Source organism: Motacilla alba, chromosome 1 (genome assembly GCF_015832195.1).
Source record: "Motacilla alba alba isolate MOTALB_02 chromosome 1, Motacilla_alba_V1.0_pri, whole genome shotgun sequence".
NCBI classification, from domain to species: Eukaryota; Metazoa; Chordata; class Aves; order Passeriformes; family Motacillidae; genus Motacilla; species Motacilla alba.
Window position 1 is genome coordinate 111,417,750 of NC_052016.1, and position 22,195 is coordinate 111,439,944.

Below are 22,195 nucleotides of genomic sequence, written 5' to 3' on the forward strand. Positions count from 1 at the left end.
CCCTGACCCGCTGGCTGCGCTGTTCCTAATGCACCCAGGATCCCATCGGCCCTCCTGGCCCCAGGGCACTGCTGGCCCGAGCCGAGCCGCGTTCCGAGCACGGCGGGCGCGCTCCGTGCCGGAGCCTTCGGGAGGCAGCGCCGCCCCACCAGCCCCATCGCGGTGCCGGCCCCGGTGACCCCCGAGAGCGAGCCGCGGGGACGCTCCGCTGCTCGAGGAGCGGCCGAAGGCGGGGCGGTGCTGAGCGGACAGCTCCCGCCTGCCCGCTCCACTCCCCGGGGAGGAGCACGGCGCTGGGAGGACCGAATTCTCGGCGCTGAAGAAATTAGTTGCCTTTTAGTGAAAGCTGTTGTAACAGTTTCGGCAAAAGCATCGTTCTGTTCTGCCGAGGGATGGATAAAGAACGTGGCTGTAATGGTAGCAGCTCTCTCTAAATGCAGCAAAATGCTTCTAATCATGGGCAAATTCAGAGTTCCCAGGCCCTTCACATAGAACCTAGCTGCCACCTGCCCAGGAGCCACGATTACATCTTTGGTTGTGCTGTACAGCTGCTTCAACACACACAACTGTAGCTTTTACACTGCTGAAGTGAAACTACCACACTTCTTCCTCTTAAATAGCATAAGAATATGACCAAGATAATATAAAGCCAAAAATTTTTAGAACAGAGAGGCTCCATTGGCTATTGTTAACCTTGATAGAATCAAAAAAGTGGATTGCAGTAGTACTTAGCTTCAGTGGGCACTGTCAGTATTGTTTTTATAAATCAGACTTCATCAGAGGACATGAGCATCTAAGGCCATCCAAACCGTGAGGAGTTACAAGAGAATTGTGCCTCAGGGTCTTTCCCTTTGAGACCCGAATTTCAAATGTATTTATCTTCTGCATATCTTCAAAGAAAACCAAGTGTAATACAAAAATGTATGAACTAGGTGAAAGGGAAAGGGGTAGATAAGTAAACAAGAGGAGATGAGAAAGAAAGTAGAAAGAAAAGAGAATGTCAAAAGAAAGAATGAGACAGCTGTCAAGAAAAGAGGAAAACACATGTCAAAAGAGGTGGCGAAGCAAGAAAAGCAGGTAGCCAAGCGAAGTGAATCTCACAGCTGAATCTTTTCCTTATTAACTACGTTCCTTTATCAGTGATTCTGCAAGAACTACTCACACATTATGGAAAGCATACTCAAGGGAAATGATTAAACCATGATTAATGCAGCACTCGGCCTGAAATTTGTAGCTCATTTTCTTAGGAGAAATATTTGCAGGAGTGTTACGCTGTTAGAAGAATATTTGGACAGCACAGATGAGCAGTGCTAGGACTGGAGCAGCCAGAGGTAGCAGGCAGCCCTTTTATAAACCCAGCCACATATGCTAGCTCTTTAGGGATTGATGCTGGTGTCCTGAAGGTGTAGCACCAGCTATGGACATATCCAGGGAGTGCCCAGCCCTCCCTGATCAGGCAGGTGCATGGAATAGAGATAAAAGGAAAGCAGACTTTCTTGAAGTTGGATGATTGCCAGTATACTGGAAATGTAAATTCCCTTGCTTTCTATTTCTTTTGAGTATGAAAGGACGAATTTCATTTTTGCTTTCATGCTGAGAGTGTGCTATGGACTCCAGATGCATTTTGATTCATCTTCTCTACGGACAGGTTTTTTCCATATACATGTAACATTACAGAATGATAGTTTTTTCCATATACATGTAATGTTACAGAATGATGTCTCTCTTGTGGCAGTGTTATCACCTGTCTAAGCTGGGCCAGAATTTCAAAGTGGAAGTGGAATACTTTTCATGCTGCTTATTTAATTTCTATCCCTGGCAAATACTTTATGTATTCTGTCCTTCTGTTTGAAGAGCATGAAAAGAAATACTGTGCATCTCATTACAAGAGAGAGAGGAAGTTGAAATAATGGCAGAGAGAAGGATGTAGGGTCTGTTATGTCTGTCCAAATGGAATTTGTATAAAAATCTTAGTCAACATATTTGATATCTTGAATAACGTATCCTAAACTGCACCTTCTAGGTGTTGGGGCTAAATGAGCTTTCAAAAGGCTGGAGTGTGTCTTCTTTACTCTCTAAAATAAATAAATACAAATTAGGTTTGATTGGAAAAAAGCTCAACAGATGGTCTTCTGTGAATCCTTACAAGTCAGCCAGCTTTTAAAAGAACAGCAGAGCAAGATGCATGGGTGGGGAGGTTCATGCATCTAATTTCTTTTCTGTAACCAATATCCTGTGCCAGGATGATTATGGTCTCCTGGGCAGCCTCCTGCCACTTCTCCACAAGTTACAGGGACATATCACCATAGGCTTTAATGACTGAGCCCTTTGCAACAACTGCTTGGGTTGAATCGACATCTGATGCATAAAAATCGTGTCCCAGGATGTACAAATTACAGGCAAACAAGCCAGGAAACCATGATCCCAATCCTCCTACCACTAATTTCAAGGTCTGAATTGAATAGGCACCAAACAGGGAAAAACTTCAGTTAGGAGGGTTCCACCTGATACATAGTGGTTTGGGTCTTTTTAATACAGAACTTCAGTTCTCAAACTGCAACAATTAATTATAAAATATTTTTAAAATCTGTTTAGATATTACATTTAAATCCTCTCATTTCTCAAACTGAAAGTCTGATCTCTCTCTGAGCTTCATGGATCTCAAGCACCAGGTAGCACAGCAGAAGTTGCATTTAAAATGGTCTTTGCCTGGGAGAGGCTGCAAAAATCTTCTGACTTATAATTGAGTCAAAATGAAGACAAGCAGACCCTCACATAATTTCTGTTCCAAAGTCATCAGGAAACCGAAAAAACCTGTGTGGTTAAATAGTGTTTGACTTCAAAGACAAGCATCTACAAGAAACCAGAATAAATTACTGAATATTTAACTGATGAGCTTTAATAAATTTTGCTTCAATGGATATATTTTGGATACTGAAGGTTTTAACTGAAAGACTTCAGAAGGTCAACTGCAAGACTTTGTGAGATGAAGGAATGGTTTATGTCTGGACCAGATTTATGAAAATTCTGTGTTTCTATGTATGTACATGTGTATGCATGAATCCCTGCATTTATGTATCTATCAATGTTATATTAATTCTAGACACGCTCGAATTAACAGTCAAAAATAGCAGAAAAACATACCTTATTGCTGAGATGGTCAATTAGTTAAATCACATATTTTTAGACTGAGATTAAAACACCACAATGGTTGATATTTTTTTCCCTCCTGTGTAGGTGGGAAAAAAGGTAGAGAATGAAAGGTATCAATGAAACTACACCCTATAGGTTTTCATTGCCTCCAACACCAATCACTTGGCTGCTTCCATATAATCTTGGCTTAATTTTTAAGAGTAGTTCATCATTCCAGTGGAATGCACAATGCTTAAAACTATACTCTTTTTGTCAGAATAAATAAAAAATATTTACTATTTATGAAATAGTCTTATAAAATGTATGCAGATTAAATCCACAAAATTTTTCTATATGCCATGACAGTCCATAAATTATGAAAAGTAAAAACAGTATTTGGTACAGTGTGATTTTATACCTGGTTCTTTCCTCAATTCTTTAGTGACGATGTGATGTTTAATAAAATCTATGTTCTCAGGATGCTTGTATAGAATCAAATCAGTCAGTCTTTATATAAGAGTTTAACTAAAAATGTCATGATAATTCTGATACAGTTTACATGTAAATAATCTGAAATACACAACTTCTTGAGACTAGTGGCCTTTGGTGGCACCATTCATCTGTGCTTTGTAGCACTGTTTTGAATAAGTGGGGTTACCCACTTTGGGAGAGGTTCTTTGTGTTCTCGCTCTTCCATTAACTACTTTTATAAACACGTCTGAGAAATCATGGTTGGGTTTTGACCAAGAGGATGTCGGTCTTCATTTCATTCTTCCTGAGTCAGAGAGATGGTCACTTAGTGTGGGAAATATTAAGTCAGTCTGTCCTGTTATTAGATTGTTCTTGATAATTTTAATAATCAAGCTTTCACTTATTGAGTAAATGTTGTTAGGGGAGGTTGAGGGATTCTCAACCGTGGCACTTTACTGATGGATGGCCAGAGGTCAGAAAGCACTTAGATTAGCTAACCTCTGTTGGTCCTTCCCTTCCCAGAACCCAAATTATGTAGCGTTTTGCCCGGGGGTTTCAAGCTGATCTGATGAGCTCTCAACACCCCAACAATACACCCCAGAATAGCTCAGCATTCCTTGGGAGGCATAAAAGGAGCAGGAGGCTGATGTGACAGCGTCAGGAACAAAAAAGGTTTAATAAAGGCAAAATAACAAACTCAAAGCGATCCAGGTGCCACAGACTTGTGCTCCTGGTAAAGACACCTCACAACAGCGATTTGGTTTCTTTGTTCTGTCCTTTTCTACTCAATGGCCCAGGCGGGACCTTTTGGCTCATGGCCAATTAGCTGTCCCCAAACTTGAGGTGAAGCCCCAAGGTCCTGTCAGTGACTTTTCTACCTGATCACTGGGAGAAAGTTCTGGGCTCTTTCCTTTTTGGGGGACAGAGGAAAGTTCTGTCACTCTGTCCATAGGGGGCACATTCCTAAACCATTATCTATTTAATCCACTCTTAACACTGTTCACTCTTACCAGAAAGTTTTTCTGAATGTCTAATCTGAACCTCCATTACTGCAAACTACTGCCACTGCTTGCTTTTGCCACTGAACACACAGAACAGATTTACTCTCCTTGGCTTTTGTATCACTACTGCAGTTAAGATTTTGAAACAATCATTTGAGGATTTGGAGTAGAGAGCTGATATTCAGCAGGCAGGCTGGTACTTTTCTTACAGGTCTCTTGACTTTTCTAGACTAAACTGTCCCAGCTGCAGTAATTTCTCCTAGGTCACATGTTATACTCTTTCCACTATCCTCCCTGCTCTGTTTTGGGTTCTCTGTAGATTTCTTACAGAGTGGTGCAAGCACAGGACTACAGCTGCAACTTTACTGCTAGAAATACAAGAAATACAACGCTGAATGCTACAGATCTCTCGACTTTATATATTTCAGTATAAACTTTGAATGATTCAAATTCTCTGGCCTCCTTCTTATTGTTACGGATAAAATATAATTTAAGAAAAATCTCTTTCCTATTTACATTTAAACTGCGTTGTTATCCCTTCTATCCCTTTTTCTCTTCTTCTGGCTTTCCAGATAAGCACTCCAATCTCCTTAAATCCACACAAAGCTAAGACTAGCTTTCTTGAACATATTTGTATTGCACTCACTTCTATCCATTTTCAATCTCTCTGGTGCCTTCCTTTACCGCCAGCTCAATTTCAAACTTCTTGGACTGATCATCAGTATTCTGTCATGCTATCTTTTCTAGGATTACAAGTCTCCAATACTTTTTTTTTCTCTCCACTGTTCCTGTCAACCTTTATCTTTCCATTCGTCAATGTTTCATGCAAGAGCCTCCACAGCTTTTTCCCATACTATTCCAAATGCAAACCTGCCAAGTGAAACATAAGAAATCATACTGCAAACTGCATTTGAGTGATTGTTAGGGGTTCACATCAACATTTTGGGTACCAAAAACTTAATAACTGGAGAGTTTCATAATCTGGGTAAAGACACACGCTTTATTTAAAGCAAAACACCTACTTCATGCACTGTAAAATGGCCATCTGGGAGCTAGTATAGCTTTAGTTATTATCTGAATGCCTCTTCCTGTAACAGCTTCTTCCATTTTGCCTGAACTAAGGTAGACCAAGTACCAAACCGAACTGGAAAGACCTTTTCTCTCAGGTTCACAGTTACTTTCCTGCTAGTGTCCACAGGAAGAATCAAAAGCTGGACTTGAAAGGAATTGAAAGGAATTAAAAATTTGTGACTTGCTAGTTTTGGAAAGCAAGATCAGATGCACTGGAACAGAGACACACAAGGAGACACCACCACTAGGCCTGACCTAAATTGTGTTTCCACCTTGCCTGCAGTGATGAGGCAGGGCTAAAATCTCATATGATGATCTGGACTCCTGGCTGGGCCTGACAGCTCACCCTGCCTGGGTCTGTGGGGCACAGCCCTGGGTGTCCCACCCCCATCAGCCCTATCATGTCACTGTCTCCTTGTCCTCATGGAGCAGCTGCCCCTTGCTACACCCTGGCAGCTAGATCAGGCCTTCCTAAGCACGGAGTTGAGCACAGTGGGGCCCATGGCTGTGTGGGATCTTCTGCAACCCCTCCTGTGCCATCAGCCTGACTGGCTTTGGTGTCCTCATTGCACTTCCCCCCTGTCCAGCCCCAGTTCCTGAGTGAACCTCCTGTCAGAACCCACCTGGCAGCCCCTTGGGGCTGGTCTATAGGGTTTCTGCCACCCTCTAGTGCTGTGGCCCCTTTCCAGGCATTGTCCCTGCCCTGGCTGAGTGTCCATAGTTATCCACTGACAACCTGCACAAACTAAATCCTTCCCCACACTCTGAGCTTTCAGGTGTGAGGACACACCTTGTTTGTGGGGAATGGGAGTTTCTGTCAAGGCTGTGAGGGCACTGACAGCCCTGACCACGCCTCACTTGGGTCCCCTGCCCTCTGCTCATGGGCTCTGGGTTCTGGCCTGTGCTGCTGGTCCTTGCTGGAGCTGAGCTGTAGGAGGGCTGGTCTCCATCCAGCTCAGCCACAGCCATGCCCTTGGCTCCCCAGCCTGACCTGGAACCTGCCTTGTTTGATGAGTCTGGACTTGTTTGGTGAGCCCCCAGTGGAAGTGTTCAAGGACAGACTGAACTGGGCTTTGAGCAGTCTGTCCAGTGAAGGTGTCCCTGCCTGTGACACAAGAGTGGGAACTTGATCACCTTTAAGTTCCTTAAAACCCAGATCATTCTACAACTTGGCTAGTGATCACTGGGCTGCATCTGACCCAGGCTACCATCACTAGACCTGACCCTGAGTTGTGTTTCTGGTCTGTTTTGAGACCAGTGTCATCACCGTGGACTTGTCCCGGCTGATCCTGGCTCCCATCTCCAGGCTGCCCTGCTCACACTCCTCAGGCTGGGGGAAAAGGCCCCAGCTTCCTGCCAGGCTCCCCTGCTACAGGGAGCACTCGGCCCTCGCTGCATCCCCACAGGGTGAGCACAGCCTTCCCCAGCACCAGGCCAGCACCAGAGCTGTCAGGATTACAAGAAGATTCTGCAGCATCTCAGGATGCTGTCCTCCCTTCTGCCAAAGGGATCTGAAATAGTGAGTGCTGAGAGTATTCACCCATGGAAGCACATTTGATCTTCAGCCAGGTCTTGAAATGTAACAGCCTCTCTGCAATAATGTTCTGCTTATACATTAATTGTTCATTTCTGTGCAATTGTAAAGAGAGAGTGCTGAAAGTAGTTAAAACAGAGATTTTCATGCTGTGGCAATAACTATATGCTCTTGAATACCATTGGTATCAGACTTAATTCTTAGACATTATAATTATGCGAGGGCTCATTTTCTGTGAGTTTGCTCTCACTTGTCTTCCCTGTTTAATGTACATTATAATATTTTGTACTTTTCTTCTAGGCTTGAATAGGAATATTGTATTAGGCAAGCAGGTGATGAGATTCTGTTCTCTGTTCCAGTTAGCATAATTTCACCAATTCTGGTCCAGTTACTAGGATTTGCAGTAATTTAACTGCAATCAGAATTGAATTGTGTTTGTTTAAAAATGAAAAAAAGTGTCTCTGAATGTTCATTCCATAGACTTTTTCTGTTGTAATGGAGATTACTGTGTGTTCTTTTTTCCATTTCACGTTTTTATTTCAGAGCATTAACATCCTAATAACAACTTTATTCTTTCCATCCTGTTGGCAGGTAACTCAGGTAGGAAATTACAAAGAGCTGTGCAGTGAACAAAAGGTATTTAGAGGCCTGTTAAGTAAGGAATTTACCCTTTTAACATAAATGTCTGCATTATCATTATTGATAAACACAAGGAGAAGCACCTATTCTTTCATACTTCTGTCAGTTTAACTATATGTGAAGAGTTTTGAAAGCAAAGATGTAAAGTAATAATTTGAGATTTCTTTCAGTTTTAATTTATAAAACTAGTTTTAATAACTTCTTTAGAAGTTTAGCCCCCATATAGTTAAATTATTCTTGTTGAAATGTCACATGCATAGCACAGTTTAGTAAGCAGCTGCAGAAGTGGTCTGAGCTGGATGAAATTAGAAGGAAAAACTTTAATTTAATTTAGTGATAATGTGCATTAATTCAGACCAATGTAAAGATTAAAAGTAAGATAATGAAATACTCCATGTTTGTAGGAAACATACACATAGAACATAGACACTCATATCTTGAGTACATGCACACACACAATTCTCCCCTGAGAGTCTGTACTTAACAGCAATATAATAACATTTAAGCATTTTGAGGCAGACCATAGTACAGTGAATTTGCTATTTTGCTGTCATTCATTATTTACTGGCATTGTTTTTATACCACCACTCTTAGTTTTAACAGATTTTTTTCCATCATCAAAAGCATTGCCTACCATAAACTTAATGTGTAATGTCTGAATCTGAGAGTTTTAACTTTTTGTCCTACTGTTTTTGCAGCAGATCAAGCACATTCTAGTCATTAAAAGGAAGAAAAAAATAATCCTCAATACAGTAATTATTTTGTCCTTTTAACTTAGTTTTGATACTATACTCCATTTGTACTTTCCTATGCTAATGTAAACTACTGTTTATATTATCTGGGAACACTTGCAATGAGTTTACAGTATTTACTATTAATAACTTACACATTTAAATTACATCTCTGAGAAAACAAAATAAAAAATACATCTTTGTCACCTTTTGTTGAAATCTTGGAGTTTCCTGAGCTTCTTCTTCTGTACTGTGTTTTTTGCTGCCTACCATCTTCATCGCTATGCTTGTCTTGCACTTTTCTCTGTTGCTATCACACTCGCCTCGACGGAATCTTGTTGGCTCTGGACCACCACAATTCCCACTTCTTGTTCTTAAAAGACAGTTGAGCGAAGGTCATGCCAAGCTGTTCTTGTATGGTTGACCAAAGGGAGGGTAAAGATCAGCTCAGAGCAATCTGCTGTGATAAAGCCTTTAGCAGAGGAAGTCCCAAATCTTGCTGGGTTATTTTTCCTCCCAAAGCAAAGCCCATCCCTTGCTCCCCCCACCTTTTATTTTTTTTTTTTTCTCCCTGCAGCATTTAAATATGCTTGTTATGCTGTGCTGTGGGAAACAGATCCATTCTTGTTATGGCCAGAGATGAATGTCAGGATTGAAGGAGCACCCATGAGAAAGTCTTTTGTTTGATCCGCGCTGTCCCACAGTGGAGCTATGGCAACAACTTCCGTTTAGGAAATTAACTGTGTCACTGTGTTCAAAGCACAGCATCACCTGAATGACAAACACGCCACTGCTCACATGACAGCTGACAAAGAGTATTGTTTAATTTTAATCAGAAGTATTAAAATCCAGCCAATTCAAAAATCCAAGCATGTAAAGGCTAGGTGTATGTGAGATGCGCAGGCATTCTATTTTTATTCCAACTGAAGAATTTAGAGATACTGTTATTTTATAAATGTTTGTGTATTGTAGCTTAAAAATTAAGTAACTTCTGATTTTGAACCCCATGCCACTCCTGGTGATTGTGCACATGTTTAAAAAAAGAAGTAAAGCAAACAGTGCCACACTCCTGTGGAGAGGCTGTGTGTAGGTGTCGTTGGTTTAACCTGGCAGGCAGCTGAACAGCACACAGCCCCTCACTCACTCACTCACTCTCCCACCCACCCCCTGAGTGGGATGTGGGAGAGAATCGGGGGAAAAAACTCAAAGTAAAGTATTGGGGTTGAGACAAAAACAGTTTAATAGGAGAAAAAAAAGGAAAAGAAGAACAACAATAATTAGAATTTACAGAGTAAGTGATGCACAGTGCAATTGCTCACCACTCATTGACTGGTGCTCAGACAGTTTTGAGCAGCGGCCTCTGGCCAGTTTTCCCCTCATTTTATATACTGGGCACAACATCTTATGGTATGGAATATCAGCTGGGGTCAGCTGTCCTGGCTGTGCCCCCTCCCAGCTCCTTGTGCCCTGCAGCCTCCTTGCTGGCAGGGTAGAGTGAGAAGCTGAAAAGCCCTTGACTTAGCGTAAACACTGCCCAGCAACAGCCAAAACATCGGTGTGTTATCAGCATTATTATTCCCAGAATCCAAAACACAGCCCTGTACCAGTTACCAGGAAGAAAATTAACTCGATTGTGGTGGAAAGCAGGACAGCAGGTCAGAGAGGCATTCTTCCTGCGGCTGTTTCCAAGGATGCACATTTGCCACAGCTAAGCTGGCCTATTAACTAGCTACAGCTGAGAGGGGTCTCACTCTCCCTGGCAATGGGCACTCTGGCTGTCAGGGTCCAGCCTCTTTTGGCACCAGGGAGCTGCCCCAGGTGGCTGGGGTCATTCTGTTTCCACCTAAGACTAGGTCCAGCAGTGGGATAATGTTGTACTAGCACCTGGGTATGCAAGTTTGGAGGATTGGGAGGTTTTTTATTTCTCTTACTAATGCAAAGGAGTCCTGGTGGAGAAGGAAGGAAAGTAATTTTCATTTTCAGAACCATATAAATTATCTCCAGATAGTTGAAAACAATCAGTATACTCACACCAAATAATATTAGTTCACATTTCTGCAACAGCATATCAGCCCAGGAGAGAAGGAGAGAGGAGAGAAGGAGAGAGCCCTGTGGTGCCGCCTGCCTTTGCAAGAAGCTGGAGTCAGTGCCTGCAAATTTTCACAGGAGAGCAGTAAATGCTTCTCCACAAAATTCTACAAATGATGGTGGTAGGACTTTTGAGTAATGACTGGCCAGCACTGATGTTTTTGGACAAAATATCGAGGTTAATCTGTGGTGAAACAGCACAAACCCCATCAGTTTCCCTGGGTTTCTGAATGCACACACAGACAGATGTGAACACTTTTAGAAGAGAGGACTTGTAATGCTTCAGTTGTCTTAATTGAAGCTTTTAAAACCTCTTCCCACCTTTGCTTGAAACTGAAACGTATCATTTTCTGGACACAGTTCTTGCTTCTCAGCTGAAGGCTGTTGTGTAATACTCTTTGACATATTTGAGTGAAGGTATCTCTGTAGCATCAAAAGGAAGAGAACGTATCCCATCTCCTCACCCTGACCAAGTCAGGGGTATGTACATATATACATATATATATTTATATATATAAAGAATATATATATATTTACATTTACATTTAAAACTGTATGTGCACATTATTTTAGCTACATAAAATACATTTATATTAAATATATACACACTTATGTGTATATATATATATATATATATATAGTCACTAAGCTGAGCAGCCTCTGAAAGACTCTAGTCATTTACTGAAGAAGTTCCTGAAACTTGTGATTGAGCATCATACCTAAATATGCAAAAAGAAGACCATGGCTCCTACATATGTTAATATCGTCACGATCAATATTCGCCCTTCAGGGGTTACAGGTCGATGGAAACCGTGTGGGAAATCCCCGTTTCTCCCGCTGAGAACGTTGTTGCAGCCTTTATCCAACTGGCATCGACCACCGCCTCCTCCCAGCTCAGGAGATGTATTTTATACATGATATTCAGATGTGATGTATTTATGACAAAGCACTTAAACATGGCTTTGCCCCAACTGCGGCACCGGGCCCTTACGGGCTATGGGCCCTGCAGCACACGGAGCCCTGCTCAGACCCTTCAGACTGGCGGGATACCGGGGGCCCGGGCGCCAAGAGAACGCCAGCAAAGCCGCAGCGGCTGCAGCGGGCCCAGCCCGGGCCCGGGCCGCGGTCCGGCGGTGCAGGCCTCTCTCGCAGGCAGCGGCCGGGCCGGGCCGCGGGCGCCGCTCCCGCTGCGGGCCCCGCGGGGGCGGGACGCGCCCGGGCCCTGCCCGCGGGCCGCGCTCCTTCCGCGCCCGGCCGGCCCCGCCCCCGCGCCCGCTGATTGGCTGCGGCCCCGGCGGCGGCGCGCGGGGCTCCCGTCTCGCGCCACCTTCGGGAGCCTTTGGCGCGAGCGCCATGGCCGAGAGCGGCGCCGGGGGCCGGGACGGTGAGAGCTGGGGGCGGCGGGGCGGCCGGGGCCCCTGTCCGTGTCCTCCTGCCTGTCCCCGTCCCTCGCAGGCGCCGGAGCTTCGCTGTCAGGCGGGGGGCGACCGGGCAGCGGCGCTGGCAGCGGCGAGGGCGAGCGCGCCCGCACCGGGCGCGGGAGCGCGCGTGCGCGGCGGTCGGTCGGTCGGTCGGTCGGTCGGTCGGTCGTGGTGGGGGCGGACAGCGCCGCGCGATGGTCCCGCGTCCCTCAGGGAGCCTCGGCGGGGCCGCGCCCGCGCTGCCGCAGCGGCGGGACCCGCTCCGGGCGGGCGCGGAACGGGGGAATCCGCCCGGGGACGGGCTCGGGCCGCACGGCCCCGCGCCCGCGGCGCAGCCCCGCTGGGGGGCTGGGGCGGCTCTCCCCGGTGGCGTCTCCGGTGGGAGCGCTCTCAGCCCAGGCGGCAGCGGCGGGCGCGGGTGGCCCCGGCTGGGGCTGGAATCGCGCTTGTCCCAGAGGAGCGCGTTGCCTGAGGCGCTGGCGTACGGTGAAGGCGGGGGATCGACAGGAGATAAACGCGCCCAAAGCGGTCCGTCTTTGCCGTTCTTCTCGTGGGGCAGCAGGCGGGGCAGATGCCCCTTTTACCCCAGCCCTTAGCTTTACAGATCCAGCCTTGTCTCAGTCGGCTGCCGGGGCGCAGCTCTGTTCACAAGCTGATGTCCTGCTGCCACCGGGAGGGCAGTGCCCTGCTCCTCGGGCCAGCCGTGGGGCTCCTGTGCCTGCCCGGGCTGTGCAGCTCCTGACACCGGGCCCCCAGCCTTGTCCCTCCCTGCGCTGCCTGTTTGCTTCTGGAAGTTGGATTGGGTCCGTTCGTTCCCTCTGGTCAGATAAGTGTTCCTCAAATTAAGAGAGAAAGATCTGGAAAAGTAGAAAGCATCTTGCTGGGGAGAGCATTAGGAAGGGAAGGAAGTGGAAGAGGAAATGGGGTGTCCGCTGTCAACAGATTCCTCGTTTGTCTCCATCTGGTCGCACTCAAACCTTGTGGAAGCCGCCTGAAACCATCGGTGCTTTGTAGCAGTGTAGGCCTTCTCTAAGTCTGGTATTCCCGAGTTGTCATGGAGACATGCAAAATAAAGGGAGCTGGAAATTCCCAGGGGAAAGGGTGGTGGGGGATCTCTTACGGGGAAAGGCTGATGAGGTTTGAGAGGTGCTTTGGGAATCGAGGTGGTGGCTGCACGCTGAGTGTGAGCTGGCATGAGAGGGCTGTTTGAGCTCCCTGTCAGGCCGTGCCCTCAGGATCATTCCAGAACTGGCTTAGGAAGAGCCCTCTATGGCAGTGCTTTTAGCCAAGCAGGTTTTGGTTTTAAGCAAAACTGCAGTCATCTATTAATGCATCACTGACGTTTAAGTGCCAACACTGATAGCTCGTTGTTAAACTAATTTCTCTTGTTTTTGGTTAATTACAGCTATGAGTGAGTCTGGAAGTTTTGCAGCATCACGTTCCAGACGTGAGAGGAAGAATAGAAGAGGCCAGCAAGAAGCGCTTGAACGTCTGAAAAAAGCCAAAGCTGGGGAAAAATTAAAATATGAGGTGAAAATTTCTCATCTTTTCTTCTTAATTAAAAGTGAATGTAAGCTGAGAAGCTTAATCACCATTCATAGATATGTAAAAGTTACAGGAAACAAAGTAAGCCTTTCAGATCAGCTTTTGTGTTTTTAATAGTGTATGTTTTTTGAGTGTAGCTAGTTTTCTGCTTTCTAATATGATTTATTTGTTTCAAAACTAACCCAGTTTTGTTAACTGCAAGAAAAATATGCTTGCCATTGCTTAAGAACTATTTTACAGAGAAGGACCAGTTTTTAAAATTACATAATTAATGTTATGATAGGAAGTACTTTTTTTAAAATCTCAAATATATAGTGAACTTTAATTTCAGAACTTTACATGACTGAAATCCATTAATATTGAAATGCTGTGTTTCCACAAAGAGACCACAATTTAAAACACTGCAATCTGGCAGTGTAACATTGATACTGTAACATTGTCCAATCGTGGTGCCAACAGGAAGTGACTTCCTCCTTGAGGTGAATAAATGTAAAAAAACCAGAAGTCCTTAGATCATTAACATGCAAATTTTCTCTGAACACTCTGCTTGGGTACATCAAATCCCTTTCCTTTTCGTTGAGCTCAGATTGGTGTTTGAGACTAGAGCCAAGGCCACAAGTTTTTACTGCTAGGTTTTTTATTTTTAAAAAAATATTTTGGTAATGAAATGAGCAATAAAGCAAGTAGTTTTCAAATGAAATCTCTGCCAGTGCTTCAGTAGATTTTGAGTTTCAGTATACTGTGATAATTTTAAGAATTGTTAACTTGTCTTTTATCACTGCCAAAAAAGAAACTTAAAAGAAACTTGTCTTTTAGCACTGCCAAAAGCTGTGAACAGTGTAGCAGTGTAGGAACCCTGCATGCATTCTTGGGAACTTTTATATTCTGCCTGATGATCTGCAGTATTGATGGTATGGAAACTGTTAATCCTCAGTGTCCCTTAACTGTAGGTTGAGGAGTTCACGGGTGTTTATGATGAAATAGATGAGGATGAATACTCCAAGATGGTCCGAGACCGTCAGGATGATGACTGGATTGTTGATGATGGTAAGGTCAGATTAATTTGGAGAGTTATTTTGGTTCTAGTGTTATAATTCAATTAGGCTTCATACTGCTCATGCTTTGGGATAAGTTATTGTTAGTACATTCTTAAGATTTGTTTTAGGAGACAAGAGAAAGGCATCCTTTGCATGGAAATTAATCTTTGCGTTGTTCTCATAGTAGTCTGTTGGGATGGAAATGAAAATATTTCTCCTCGAAGACCTGTTGTTGAAATTTTATTTCCAGTTATCAGTGTTACAATTTTACAAAAAAACCCTACTGTTATTGATGATTTCTAATTCAACATATAAGAATATATTTAGTCTAATAGAAGATACAGCTGAAAGTGCTGTAGTTTTTAATACTTGCTTTTGTAGCTCTTGCTCTATATTAAAGGGGGAAAAGTGTTTAATATGTAAAAAATTCAGGAATATCAGAATACAGAATTTAAACCGCAGTTTTTAAATGATTTTTTCTACAGATGGGATAGGTTATGTAGAAGATGGAAGGGAAATCTTTGATGAAGATCTGGATGATGATGCTCTTATTTCCAATAAGAAAGGTATGTGACCACTTGCACGTGTCACACTTGCATGTGACCACTGAAGACTGTCTGCCAGGGCCTTTTAAAAGGTACCCAAAATGGGCAACTTCCTGTCATCAGGAAATGTGGCAAATATGGCCAAAGGACAAATTACTTGAAGCTCTGTCATTTGGTGCCCGTGGATTTTATTCAGCCCCAGTGATGCAGAGGATGGAGGCTCACAAATTGAGGTCACATCGCTGTTAACTGCTTCAGCACAGCTGGGGCACGGCTGCTCTGTCTTCTGTGGAATGGGGATTCACTTCTAGGAAAAATGCATCTGGGAGGAGTCTTGGTTTTCAAAGCCAGTGCCTAAAAGATGGGTGGTTCCTCTTGACCTCTAAAATACTTGCATGCTTATAAGAATCTTGGATCATAGGATTTTCCCTTTTTTTTTAATGGAATCTGGTGGCAAACTGAGAAACTGAGTCTGATGTTGAGAATCCAAGCCTAGTGCCAAACTCCTGGAAACTCATTTTCTATTCCCTGGAAATGCTTCCATGTAAATTATCTTTGTCCTTTTTCTGGAGTATGCAAAAGGCATCTCTGACATGATTAGGAAAGACAGGGTGATGAGAGGGTTTTTCATATTTTATATGTGCATGAGAGCTGCTACAAAGCTGAAAGATGACTAGGCTTCATTTCAGCCAGAAGTGTAAAGGTAGAAGAAGCAGACTACCTTGGCTGCCTATCCCTGCTAATAACTGGACCTGGAAACATTGAATTTTTTTACGTGAAATTCACATTTTTAAATTTTTTGTTTTGGTAGGAAAAGGTGGCAAAACATCTACAATTGATAAAAAGAATGTGAAAAAACCTGTGGTGTCAAAGCCAAACACAATTAAGTCTATGTTTATGGCCAGTGCTGGGAAGAAAAACACAGATGTAAGTTTTTACATTTTTGAATTTAAATATTTCTGATTTGTTCACAGTTTTAGTGGGAGTGGAATAAACCAAAGGTTCATTTGAGTTTCTTGTGTCTAACGAGACAAACTTCTATTTTGATCCCTTGTGTCTGGAGCATTTCTGAAAATGTTGTGTGTGTTTGTGGAAATCCTGTAGTCATTTACTGCTGTTCTTCTGATTGGGTTTGCACATATAAATGAGAACTCTTTGGCTCATCTTACCTTACAGAAAACTGTGGACCTGTCCAAGGATGATTTACTTGGGGATATTCTTCAAGATATTAGTGCTGAAGTAAGTATGTTAATAAAATCTGTTGGAAACAACCTTAATCCATTAATTTGTCACGGAACACACCAAGAAAATACATTTTTTTTTGTGAAACTAGACAACCTAAGACTAATTTCATCTGTAGCACATCTCATTGCTATATTCCATGTGTGTATGCTGTCTGCCTGTTGTCTCCACTGTGCAGATGCTGCATGACAGCATTGCTTGGTAAGGCAATACCTTTATCTCCTGATTACAAATGGTTTATATCAAGATGATGTGGAGCCTGTGCTAATGCAGCCTTCAAGGTTTTAGTCACTGTGGAGTGAAAGAGGACCTGACTGCCTCTGCATTGTGTATATGTGTCAGCACACCTCAGCCAGGGAGCTGTGGGGCATCTCCGTCTGACCTGTATGGGAGGAGCTGAGTGTTTCAGCAGGTGATGTAAGCTGAACCTCTGTGTGCCTCCTGCTTCCCATGATTTGCTGCAGGGAGCCAGGTTAACACTCCCTGGGAGGCAGGAGTGCAGGATGGCTGCTGTGACAGGGTTGGACTGTCTCAAATATGTAATGTCCTTTTAGCAAGATTTCTTAAAACCTAAAGGATTGCTCACATGGAAATGTCGAAGCTGCTGTAGTGGTGAGGTACTGAGGTGGAATATGTTGAACCATAATAAGCTTAACATGTTTTTTCAGCCCAGTAAAGGGTACAGGACGTCCCAATGTAAGGTTATTCTCTTAGTTTTGTGTTCTTATTATTTTACTCCTCCTTGTGACATCTGATTGAGGCTATAAAACCTCCCATGACTGGAACTGCCCCCACTGCCCCTCTGGTGTCATTAAAGAAATGAAATTTAATGCTGTCAAATTTGTGGAACATTGATTAGGGAAAATAATTTTAATTACACTATGGCTTCTATTTACTTAAATACTAGTTAGCTACTGATTTTCTTCTTGTTTTGTTGTTTGTTTTCTAAAATTTCTTTTGTCATTAGCTGTCGATAAGGTCAACTATAAAATATCTGTAAATAAGTAAAATGTAAATAAGTTAAAATGTGTTTTCCTCTAGTGGAACAGTACTGAAAGAGCACTTCAGCCTTTCATGAGGCACCTATATTCAAAACTACTACTTTAGCAGACATGAAAAGCAGCACAAGTTATTCTGATACTTGTGCAATAAAGGTACAAATTCCTACTGTTTGAAGACCGTTTCATTTACTGATGGCAGTTTTTTTCAGATTGTTTCCTCTCCCAAAAAGTCTAGTGTGTGTCTTCATGGGCTGATTGCTCAGGTAACATCGTTTTATGGGGCTGGGTTTCATATCAGGAGGTGTTTCTTCATCAGCCAAAAATATTGGTGTCTCTCTTTCTCTTTGATGGAAAATGTTATGAACCAAGGCAAAAGAAAACACTAAAAAACTCTTCCTTTTGTCACTTTCTCTGTTCTTTCAATATTCAGACAGTTCAGCTAAGTCCACCACCAGTTATAGTGCTGAAAAGAAAAAGATCTGCTGGAGTGCCACTCAATCCTTTCTCTGTACAGTCCCAAACTCCCAAGGTAAAGTGGGGAAAAAAATGTTCTCATTAATAATAAGCACTAATCTGTGTTTTTGTTGATTTGAATAATGTTGACTTTTGTTTCTCCTCCTGGAAATTAACTTTCTCCTCAGCTTCCATAGCAGTGTTACAGTGTCACTTTGTGCTTTTTCTGATTGCTTTTCGTGTGAACACATAAACAGTACAATTAGTTCTGTGCCTGTAGTATAGTTTGTGTATATGTATACACACATATATATATACACATATATGATATAGTTTGTAGCTGGTACATTTGACAGGTGAAACTGTTGTTACAGTGTTCAGTGTGTCACATGAAGGTTAGTTTCTGCTCTGTCTCTTTTCCAAAGAGTAGAAAAGAACCTTGTGGCAAGGAGAGCAGGATGGGAGGTGAAATAAGCAGCAGAGTGGAAAAGGATAAGAAACCAGTCATTGGCAGAAATGAAAAACAAATGGAAAATTGTTGCTATGGATAGAAGTTTGCCATAGTGGAAGATTTTGGAGTGTGAGGAGGATGGGCTGCTGAGGATGGAAGGCTAGCATTTTGTTAGGATTTCTGGTGAATGGAAAGGATTTTATAGCTGGAAATACAAAGAGATAGTTGGTAATGGTCTGTAGAAGGAAAACGGAGTGGTGTAGATACATCTGGTTGGTGAACATCAACTGTGACATCAACTCTTAGGTTGAAAATAATCGCCAGTGCTACTCAACAGTTGTGTTCAAAACTAGAAGCAATTGGGAAGAAATGGGGAGATGCAGTAAGAGAGGATCATGGTGCAAAATATATGGAACTTTTCCTCTTCCCCTGGTCACTAGATCTGCAAATAGAAAGATTTTGGTTTTTTTTTTTTTTTTTTTTTTCTTCTTTGCTCTTACAAGATTATTTTTAACTCATGGTGGAAATGTTTTTCAGGTAATCACCCCTATATCAAAGAAAGCTCCTGCTCCTGTCGGAAAGGAAACTCTTCCTCCAGCTTCATTTCATCCTAAACACCCCAATAATACAGCAAAATCTGTCAGAGTCTCTGAAAATGAGGACACCAAGCACGTGCAAAAACCTATGGAAAATGAGGGAATAGTGAAGGCAGTAGGAGAGAAAGCAACTAAAGGTATCAAAAGTAAATGAAAACCCAATTCTGGAAACTCTAAATATGGCGTAGTAGTTTTAAAGCACTTGTTAAATTGTACTAGTTTAGATAGAACAAAGTATCATATTTAAGCTATCAATAGTGTATATTATGGTCATGCTTATGGTGTGCTATCTCTGCATACTGCTATCGTATGCAGTGTGCCATTTTGATGATTCAAGCCTTTAGTTCTACCTGCAGCACTTCCAGATGATGATCAGGGAATGATGGATTTTGATGAGGAGGACTTCGATGAACCTATGGAAGCAGAGCATGTGGAAACTATACCTGAGACAGCTGAAAGCTTGAAAAGAGACAATGAAATTGAGGAGAAAGAGACAGAGCAGCTGGAATCAGAGAAGAAAGAGACATCTGTCTTGTAAGAATCTCTTTTGTTTCTTTTTTTTCTTCCACTAAGAAGGGTCTCAGTTTCCATTAGCCTTAGATTTAGCTTCATATTTGTCTTTGCCACAGGGAGAATTGGGATATAGACAGAATGATAATAATGCTATGCAATGCTTTTTTCTTCGTAGTTACATTAAGAATAGTAACATGCTGATAGCTACTTAATTGAAAAATAATTGATGTTTTTGGGATCTAGCATGTGACAGCATGTATTTCAGCACACTGAGGTGACTCAGTGTAAGTGCTGAATAGTGAACTTTGATGTCAGTAAGCAAAACTAAGGAATTTCTAATAATACTTACTCTAAGTGGATCTGAAAGTATTTTGTAATAGATGTAGGTAAAGTTTTGTTGCTAAAAGTAATGGTGAACAGCTATGTCTTTGGAAATAGGAAAAAGGTGGCCTTTTCCCTGCTTTGGTTGGTTTTTTGGGTTGGTTTTGGTTTTGGGTTTTTGTTTTTGGTTTTTTGTTTGTTTGTTTTTTATTTTTTGTTGTTTGGAAAATCTTGAGTCGTATGTTTCCATAACAGAATACTTCAAACTGTAAAATAGTTGAATGATGAAAAATACCTAAACATGTAATGACTGAAAAGGTAGTTTTGTTGAAATAATCCTTTGTTCCAGTAAGCAGCTTGGATAGATAGATGGATATATTTGATATGTGAAGACTTAAATTGACCAAGGCTAAAATACCAGGCCACTGATTTCCAAAGCCTGTTTGTGGTGTATCAAGGGCCATACTTAAATGTGGGTTTCTGTCCTTGTGACTCCATCCCTCTTTCCAGAAGAAACCTGAGGGATCCCAGCTGTTGGGAATGGTGCTTGGTAGTGGAAAGAGAAACAAAAGGTGTGAGAATATAGGCCTGGAAAAAAAGCAGTGGTAATTATAGCAAAGGTACAATTTAAATTGTTCTTTTATTCTTCTGCAAAACCTGCAGGAGTTGTTCTCTCCCAGGTCTCTCATGTTGGGACAGAATTGATGAGGATGAAGCTGATCTAGTGGCAGCAGAAGTTCAGCTGGACCCCAATCTCCTTCCACTTGTGAATGGGGAAAGTGATGATCAAGTCTTCAGATTTTATTGGCTGGATGCTTATGAAGATCAGTTCAGTCAGCCAGGTAACAGTTAAAGGCAGAAAATGCTAATCTGATTCTTTTTGTTCAGATTTTCTTTTTTGAAAATTGGGGTTTTCAGACTTGGCTGAATTACATCCAGTTGCCCTGTGTCTCTGTGCTCTAAGGTGTTAATCTCTTGTTTTTCTGTACCCCTGTACAGAAGAGGCAGAGCAGGGCACTGTGACTGGGGGAAGAATGTCATCTCTTGGCCTAGTGTAGAGGTAGGGGAGTAAAAGGGACTGTCCAGTGTTGGTGATGCATTGTCTTTGTTAAAATTTTATACGCTCCAGGAGCAAGCTGAAGTTGTTAATTTCTTTCTTAGTGATGCAACAACTGAGCATGCTTTCTTGTTTTTGGAAAAGTAGCTCAAAATTCACGTAGATGAATAAAAAGCCTGTGCTATAGCAGTTGCATGATTTTGTGCAAAGGACAGGTATGTCTGTCAAGGGAGGAAGGTGGTCTGAAAAATACAAGGTCTGTCTTGTATTTTTTATCCGTTAATTCAGACTATCTAAATCTTGAAGATTGTCTTTGAATTAAGATTTCTAGCTCTCATACTCTTCAAATTGCATCATTCTGATCTCAGCTCTGACAAAACAATTTGTGTTCACATCTGTTCTGAGCACTTCCCATCCATCCCTTCATTTCATCAGCAGCTTTAGGGTATTGGGTTTCTAGTTTGTGCTTCATGTGTGTTTACCAGAAGGTTCTTTCACGTGTTGTTGGAGGTTTTTTTCAGTTGAAGCTGTAAGCATTGAGTCAGATACATTTCTTTGTTAACACCTTTTGTTGTGAGTTGGGATGCCAAACTTAAATATAAGACTCTGCTGGGCTGAACAGCTTGGTGATGGGAGTGGTAATAATCATAGATATCTTGATGAAATCAATGGCTCTAATATAAAATTGCTGCTTGTAAAGAACTCGCTATTGTTATTTTTCCTTTTTTTTTGTCTTTTAAGTCAGTGATTGCTGAATGGAACATAATTATGAAAGGATTTCTGTTCCTCGCATGCAAGGAGTGTTCTTTTCTCATTATGACTTTTTCAGGATTGAATAATAAAGACTGCACCTGTTTTCAATTAGTAATGTAGAAGGGAAAATTTTGATATTGCTTTTTGTTTAACATGTTCATGATCTTTGTTTGTGCCTCATTTGCTGTGATGTCAAATGCATTGCCTGAAGAGTAAATACTATACCATAATCATAAGACTCTTTCAAACTTAATGATTTTTTGGAGGCTTACGTTTCTTAATTCCCTTTATGATCTTAGGCAGAGAAGTTGAGAATTGTGATCCTATTAACATTTTAAAGAAATAACGAATAAAACCTGCCCTTATATTTTTCCCCTCTGAAAGACATTTTCTCTGTGTTTTGACTTTGCTTACCTTTTGGTTCATTTAGTAATATGATCTTTCTTTTCACAAGCTTTGATTTATAAGATTTATTAGTATTTTTTCTTTCTTTATTCTTTCCATAGCCATGCAGGGAATAAGGCTTGATATCTCTCCATTGATTGTTTTGTTTTTGTTTTTGCATGGAATGTCTCAGAAAACTCTTTGAAGTT

The 22,195-nt window shown here is 42.2% G+C and overlaps 2 protein-coding genes across 3 annotated transcripts in view; one reads left to right on the forward strand and one right to left on the reverse strand.

Moving 5' to 3' along the window:
- Positions 1–11,855, reverse strand: part of PCYT1B (phosphate cytidylyltransferase 1, choline, beta) — a 54,138-nt gene extending 42,283 nt beyond the window's left edge. The window contains exons 1-2 of one of the 2 annotated variants that reach the window (XM_038144248.1): positions 11,387–11,855; positions 8,787–8,953 (exon numbers count right to left, since the gene is read on the reverse strand). In XM_038144248.1, the coding sequence (XP_038000176.1) occupies positions 8,787–8,858 (72 nt within the window). In that variant the 5' untranslated portion in view covers positions 8,859–8,953; positions 11,387–11,855. Of the gene's footprint in view, positions 1–8,786; positions 9,110–11,386 lie in introns of those variants that run through there. The other variant, XM_038144335.1, reaches the window with a different exon arrangement.
- A 165-nt stretch (positions 11,856–12,020) lies between these two features.
- POLA1 (DNA polymerase alpha 1, catalytic subunit) overlaps positions 12,021–22,195 on the forward strand; it is a 189,114-nt gene continuing 178,939 nt past the window's right edge. Inside the window, 10 exon segments of the mRNA XM_038163505.1 lie at positions 12,021–12,051; positions 13,494–13,618; positions 14,584–14,680; positions 15,156–15,236; positions 16,027–16,142; positions 16,392–16,454; positions 17,889–17,987; positions 18,900–19,095; positions 19,315–19,492; positions 20,456–20,634. Coding sequence (XP_038019433.1) covers positions 12,021–12,051; positions 13,494–13,618; positions 14,584–14,680; positions 15,156–15,236; positions 16,027–16,142; positions 16,392–16,454; positions 17,889–17,987; positions 18,900–19,095; positions 19,315–19,492; positions 20,456–20,634 — 1,165 coding nt within the window.